General features: G+C 35.2%; 1 protein-coding gene across 2 annotated transcripts in view; it reads right to left on the bottom strand.

Moving 5' to 3' along the window:
* PFDN1 (prefoldin subunit 1) overlaps positions 1-7,397 on the bottom strand; it is a 69,843-nt gene extending 62,446 nt beyond the window's left edge. Inside the window, exons 1-2 of one of the 2 annotated variants that reach the window (XM_036896618.2) lie at positions 7,265-7,397; positions 4,655-4,821 (exon numbers count right to left, since the gene is read on the bottom strand). In XM_036896618.2, the coding sequence (XP_036752513.1) occupies positions 4,655-4,821; positions 7,265-7,297 (200 nt within the window). In that variant the 5' untranslated portion in view covers positions 7,298-7,397. The remainder of the gene's footprint in view (positions 1-4,654; positions 4,822-7,264) is intronic. The other variant, XM_036896627.2, reaches the window with a different exon arrangement.
* Between the last annotated feature and the right edge of the window lie 335 nt (positions 7,398-7,732).

Genomic DNA, 7,732 nt, shown 5'->3' on the forward strand with positions numbered 1-7,732 from the left:
AGCATGACTATGTCCCTTTCTATTAATATTTACTACAACTAAAGTTAGAGAAACTGCAAGTATTTCATGCTGGCTTTACTGAATGTCACAATTCAAATTACAGGTCAATGTCCAAACTAACCACTAAAATCACAATAAAACCACTATTTTTAAACAAAGCGCAGTTCAACCAAACTATCGGGAAGAGTTTGAATTTCTACATCTTAATTAGTTAAAAAATTGCTCAACCATTTAATTTCTTTTTAATTTGTTACCTATCAGAAACATACCTACTGTTTTTACTTTCTACCTGTGCCAAATTTATCTTAGGTTTTGCATTCTGGATCTTTCAACTACTAGAGATCAACCATCGAATTACTTCAACAAGTAGAAATAGCAACACCGCTCCCAAACAGCAATTTCTGCATTGCTAGACACTTATCTAGTTGGTAGATTTATACCATTGTTCATTCTTAGTTCCTTAAATGTAAAAAATACCCACAGAATGGTGGCATACCTCTAAATTAGTTTAAATATGGAGTTATTTTTAGTGAGATTCAAGTTTTAAAAAGGCACTAATCATTCTTTTTCTAAGACTAATCTACTCAAGTACATCCCATATTAAAAACATAAAAAGTTTACTTTGTCTCTTTTGGAAAGAAGAAATGTTTATTCTATAATGCTCAAGCACAAGGATATTAGAGTAATTAAATAATAGACCTGACATCAAATCAGGGTCAGGATCATACCTATTGTTAATAAAAATAACTTTGACATTTATTCTAAAGATGATCCTTTCAAACACTAGCATGGCTAAATATCATTTATGTGCCCCTTTGAATGCAATTCTTATTTTTAAAAAATATTCTTTCTTCTATGCAAAATAAAAAGGAAGAAAACCCCCATAAACCTTTATAAACTGGTTCTTATTCATGGGGAAAAAAAAGATACAAGAAACACCCATGTAGTTATTTATTTATCTGTGTCTATTCCTTCTTTGCATGCTAGAAAGATGCAAAGACAAACACTTCCAACTATTCAGACAGATCACTCCACAGTTGTAACTTTCATCATAGTTCTCAAAGCGGTACGGTGAGGTCAGCTCACAAACAGCTTAAGTAGCAAAACTAGAAATTGGTGGTAGTAGTATCAGGCTACATAACAGCCTCTCCAAAGAATATGAGGTAAGAGAAATAAAATGTGCTGGCAACATGCCAAGAGACTGGATGAAATGCAGCTTTAAGCAACAAATACAGAGCTTACAGTAGAGCAAGCCACTGTCTCTTACCTGGTAGCCTGATTTTCCCTGTTTTAAACCAAAACTAGCCACACATAAGAGGCATTTAACATTACCAAATTTCTCCATATTTATGACTTGGAAGGTTATCTGGGCTTATAGTGATGTGGTAAACTAAATACATACCCTAAAAAGAAAAACCTGACTCCTATCCTATATCAAGATGAGCAAAGTAAAACAAATACAACTACACTGATATTATTATTAATAGAATAATAGCTTTTGTTCTCCAAGGACTATACTATATACTAACCTCATCGGAATTCTAAAGGCCTGAGTTTTTCTATGTTATCAGTTATGACTGAGTATCTCTACAACTGGTTGGCATTTAGAAGTCAATCTTCTTAACAGATTTAATAAAGAATTAATCCTGCCAAATCAAAGGATTTATTTTGGTCAGAAACAATTCCTTTGACCTTAGCCAAAATATGTTACTATTATAATTTCATCTTTATTGAATCACATATTAGAACAATAAACTCTAATTCTTAAGTCTCTGACACCAAGTTTCTTTCTTAAAAAAAACAAAACAAAAGAAAATGCAGTTATTTTAGGTAAGAGAAATAATTATATTCTAATCAAATCAACACACATTTAACACCTATTTTGTGCTGGACATAAATATGTATATGGTCTCACAGAGCTGACAATCCAGTTGGGGTGACTGACATCTAAAAATCAATTTCTCTGTCCTGGTCTCTACACTCTACTAGCTATAGGAACAAAAGCTCTGGTATCACTCAGAAAAGTTTGCATAAGAGAATGGAAAAATATTCAGAGAGGATAAGCCATGTCGAAGGATGAGAATTTCACATGGGATACCACAGGCCAAGGACAGAACAAGCAACAGTAAAGCACAAAAACAAACAAACAAAAAAAATAGCATGTGTGAGGAAGCCCATCTGGCAAGGGTAGAAATATCAATTTCTGGTACATGTGCTACTACTCTTCTGCCCTCAATCCATGACAGACATTACTAGTCAATTAAAGCATGTTTAAAGCCCATATGAGACTCAAATTCCTTCTCAACAGATAATCTAAAACCAGTGGAAGGAGGCAAGTTCATGAGATGAAATGTATGTGCTATCCTGAGTCTGGGAATAGGAAGTGGTGAGACTTGAGGCGAGAAGGGTACATTAAGAACGGATTATGAATGACCATGAATACTAGCCTAACAAGTTTAGATTTTATCCTGTGGGCAACAGAGGACCAGCATAGGATTTTATGAAGAATACTGACATGGTCAATTCAGAAAGCAGATGTGTAAATAATGCATTTGGACAGAGAGAATAAATGCCAAAAAACAGTTAAGATGCTACTGCAATAGTCCAGGCAAAACACAATGAGGTCTGAACTTCAACAAAGGCAAAAATTTGCAAGTGTTAAAAAAAAAATGGAGTGTTTGGACTTTATAATTCATGGTTTTAAAATGACAACTTGAGAAAAATTAGTACTAAATTAGAATTCCCAAATAATACACAAAAAGGGAAAAAAATGACAAATTAAAAAGATAAAGGATAGAATTAAAAAAGAGAACCACAATGATACTCAAGATTACTCAAGACTATAAATTCAGAAATAGTTATTTCAGGTTTAGCATCAACAAAGAGAACATCCTCATGACCAGACTAATACTCAGCAAGTCTTTTCTTCCGGAGGGCACTAATATTCTAGCCAAACAACAAACACCATTCACCTTACATGCCCCTACAATGCAGGGTCAAATTCACACTCCCAGTGAGATGCAGTATGATGCACATAAGTCCAATTTAAAACTGAAGTTTGAAACCATATAGGAGTTCCAATTTATCCAAGCATTTAAAACTACACATACCTTTTAAGAAACAATTTATATGAAGTAAATCTGGATATACTACTGTTCTACCATTAACTAATTCATACTCCTGCTTTTAAACTCTAAAATTCTTTGTACTATGGAATACAATCTATCTGTATTACTTTAGGCAATAAGAAAAAAAAAATCTCCTATTACTTCTGCAGAATGCAGAATTAGAATAAATGAAATTATTCTAATTAAAACTAAAAATCTCATTGTAGCACAAAAGGCCAAAGATAACCAGAGTTTTTCTATTTTGGAAAAAGAGATTCTTTAGCAGTCGCAAACAAACAGAAGCTAATGTAGTGATATGAAATCCAAGTGCAACATGTTAACAAGCATGCTAGAAAAACTAGCATTACTGTTTTAAGACTTAAGGATATTCACATTAAGGATAAAATTACCCTGCAGTGAATGCCAACAATGCACTTCATACTACAGAAACATATATTCAAGGACTCTACTTTGTTCTCAACCCAATTCTTTTGTGTCCCAGTAAAAACTCACAAATTGAGATTCCCTTCTCTTAAAACAAGCTAAAATGAAAAACATGAACTCCAGAGATAAAATTTGTGGTATATTATTTACTTTGTGAAAACAAATCAGATAAACAGTTTATCGTAATCTATCTCTTTTCCAGAAAGATAGGGATTAGCTAGTCATGAGCTCGGTCTACTTCTCATGATGTCATTCCAAAGCCATTACTAAATGTTACACATGTTATGCTTCCTTCAAATCAATCACAAAACAAGTCATCCTAAGACTGAGGTCAAATTCCATTCCAACTAAAAGATCCTCAAACTTTAAGTAGTGGTCCACTTACTAATATTCAAAGACCAAATTCCAGAAAAACCCTCTGTACCTCCCGCACTTAGAAAAAAAATCATTTTCCTTTTAGCTCACTGTCATGGAATGTGACCAGTAGTTAAGGGCTTTTCCATTCCTTATTTACTGCTTAGAGAACATGAAGCAGACCTATCCTCTATCATAAGAGCAATATATTTTTTAAAAGAAAAAAAGTGAAGTATAGGTAGTTAATCATATAACAATTAGAACAAGCAAAACATAAATTGGTTTACTAGATTTCTCATGTCTGACAGAATGAGTTTATTTAAATGATAACTGAATCCTCATTTTTATTTTACAACACTGGTCAGACATCTAAAAGATTTATGATTTGTATGACTCCTAATAAATTAGGTAGGGAAGGGAAGGTAAAAACTACAACTACTTAAATAATTCTTCACACACAAAATTACTATAAACATCTTTTTATAACAAGTCATATTTTTATTACTTAAGTTACACACTTAAATATACCTATAACATAGAACAAGGAAATACTTAAGAAATGTACTTTAACGTCTAAAATTAAACACACCTGGGGTTCAGTTTCTCATTTTTTTAAAAAAAAGAAGGTACTTGACTAGATGTTTAAAGCTACTGACACTTTAACCTGAGTTTTTAAATGAAAAAATTCTATTATTTAATTCAGATAAAACCTCTCCCAAAATAACCCCATAAGGATATATTTTACTTACATTCTTCCTACACCTTCATACATGTTAGTCTCATCTACCAAAGTCATAATCTCTGTGTCTGTAAGATGTGCGTGCTTTTTCGTTCTGTTTAGCTGTTCAATCTGTATGTCTGCAAGCTTCACCTTCTGTTGAGTGTCAATAACTTTGGCTTGAAGCTCTGTAAAGGCCTAATAAAAACAGGTCTTTGATTTAGTACTTAAAACATTTCACAGGAAATATTTAAATCAAATCCAAATATATTAAAATAAAGCCTGTTAACCAGAGACAAAGCTGTGAAATTTACCAAACAATAAAAGTCAATATAACTGTAAACAATCAAACCACTATGCTAAATACTGAACTTATCCTGTCCTCAGAAAATGCAATCTCTTTGAAGCAGAACAAATGCACATTAAATAATAACTGTATCAAGTAGCAGGTAACCAAGGAGTAATGAATGCAGTCAGAGGATGAAGCCCAGTGATCCAAAACAAGAAGAACCATTAATGTAACAATGTATAAAATTCATATTACACAACTAGGTTTCCAAGCACTTTCCCACATTTGTCTGACATATTAACATGGGACTATTAATATGAAAATATTAAGGGATATAATAATATCTTATTTACTCCTCAAATAATCCTATGAGTTAGGGATGGCAGTTTCATCACTGTTTACAAATTAAGTAATTAAATGCATTTAGGAGATGTCAGTGGCTTGCAAAGGGTTGAACTATTAGATGGAAAAGCAGGTAACTTAAATGCATTTCTTCGGACCTCTAGTTCAGGAATCTTTCCATTCTGTTTACAGTAATATCAGAGTTTTAATATTTTTTAAAAGACAAAAAAAATTCAGAGCATTGGTAGAATTGCATCATAATCTTCATATGTACATACCAAGCCAAATTTGAACCTTGCGTACACTTAAAGACAAACACAGTTCTTGGATACTCTTGTTGAAGTGCCTGGAATGACTTCCACATGCTGTCAAATTTATGCCTTAATACTAAATATTGTGACTGCAATATATGGCAAAGGCTACTACTTCACTGTATCTGACTCTTCTCACCTACTACTAGGGTTTCAAGATTTATTGGGTGGGGGAGGAGTGCCTGAAATTTCCTTAGTCTCCACCCCCCAAAAAAGACCTTATAAATATATTAGAAGATAAAAACCTTTAAACAGGTTTCTTTTTTTTTTTTTTTTTTTTGTGAATTTAATTGACTGTCAAAACTATATGATTTAGTCCTGTAATCATTTTCTTAGTTTGTGTTCATGGTCCACAGGTTTCTTAGCAACAAATTCAAACACCACAAGGAGGTAAGTCCATTCACATCTGTATTCCATTGTTAGCTCTTTCATTAAACCCTGACTTAAATTTGAGCTTTTAACAGAAAAAAAGGCAAACTTGTAAGTACTCTTAAGATGAATTTTACTTTGCATGTAAAATGACAGGTATTACCTGATTGTTCTGTATGCACTTTGCTAAGAAAGCTAGTATACTGTTAAAGCCGAGATTTTACAGCATTAGAGAAATGTAATTAGGAATTACATTTAAAAAATCATGTAAAGGCTAAATTTACAAGGTTCAAAACAAGAATGACAAAAAGCAAGCAAGACACGTATACATAAATCCTAAGAGCAGTAACAAACAGCCCCATTTCTTAAGAGTACTATTGCTTATGCAAAGTTTGACCAGGAGGCAGGCAGTCTGAAGAAGTAAAATTTGCTCTTCTGAAGAACCTAAACTTATGGCCAAAAGGTGTGGAGTAAGGCAAAGAATACTGGACTCTAGTCCCAATCTTCGTGTCTTTTCTGTAACTGTTTCCTTTTCTAGAAAAATACAAGTTTAAAGTACAAGAAGTCTAGTATCCTTCCAATCCCTGTTCCCCGCTACACAAAAACAAGGGTATGGTTTTGGGTCCGTAGTGGTTTTAGAATCCTGACAGCTTTTAGGTGGCAAAAATGTTTCTGAGTAACAATACATTTATAAGTAACTGAAGAGAGAAACCCAATTCTTCTAACACCAATTTTATTTTGAAAACTTTACTGGAGTTTTTTTTTGCCCCCAAGTCCTTCAAAAAAAAAAAAGGGCAAGGGGAAAGGAGATGGGGGCCAAAGCCCTGAGATGAACGCTGCTAGAATATATGACTCTTAACTGTAGATACCGCGACCTTCCACAGAATGGGATCTAATAAGTGGCCTAAAAGCATAGGTTAGATTTACAGTTTTTCAAAGCAAACGAGGATGCAGAATTACAGACGCTTCAGCTCGGGCAAACCGTCCGAAGTTGGCTCCAATTTGTAACGCTCACTTCAGGCCTTAATATGGAACTGAAGGCTCCGCGCAACGAAACGGTTCTGAAGTTCAGAACAGAGGAGGGAAGCCCAACTATCGGCCCGCCGAACTGAACCAAATCCAGCTAAGACGGCTCTTCACCAGCAAAAACCGCTAGCACCCAACTCCAACCTAAGGATACCCGGCCCCGTCTTAGGGCTCTGAGAAATCTTTCCCCAGTTTCCTGGGGCTTCTTTCCTTCCTCAGAACTAGAGCCTCACTCTATATTCTTGTCCACAGTCCCCTTAACTTATCAGGTGAAACCTCTTCCTACCCAAGACCCCCCTTTTACCTTCTTCAACTCCAGATCCACGGGAGCCGCCATCTTGGTTCCCTCTGCGCCTGCGCGGTGGGAGGAGGCCGGAAAGAGAGGGAGGGAAGGGCGCGCCCTGGAGGTTTGTCGTCCGCCTTCCTTCTGCGCTTGCGCAGGACTCGGCTACTAGGGCATCTTCCGGTCTCAAAGGTAGTAACCCTTGAGGTGTTGCGAATTTTGAATTCTTCCCCACATAATGCTAGACATCACAACGCGCAGATTTCGCGTATGGTTTTAAGCATTTAGACAAATGGCTTCGTTTGTGCTGCCGAATTCAGATGTATGTAGATCAGGCCAAAACCTCCTCAGTCATTCAGTCCTTCAGCACAGAGATAAGAAAAAAATCAGCCTGTGCCTCCCACATGCCAGTATGGCGAAGACGAGAAGGTCTAGTTGAAGTGTTTTCCCAAAGAACTTACTTCTACTGAACGCTCCTGGAAGACCTTC

The sequence above is a fragment of the Manis pentadactyla genome, chromosome 13 (genome assembly GCF_030020395.1).
Source record: "Manis pentadactyla isolate mManPen7 chromosome 13, mManPen7.hap1, whole genome shotgun sequence".
NCBI lineage: Eukaryota > Metazoa > Chordata > Mammalia > Pholidota > Manidae > Manis > Manis pentadactyla.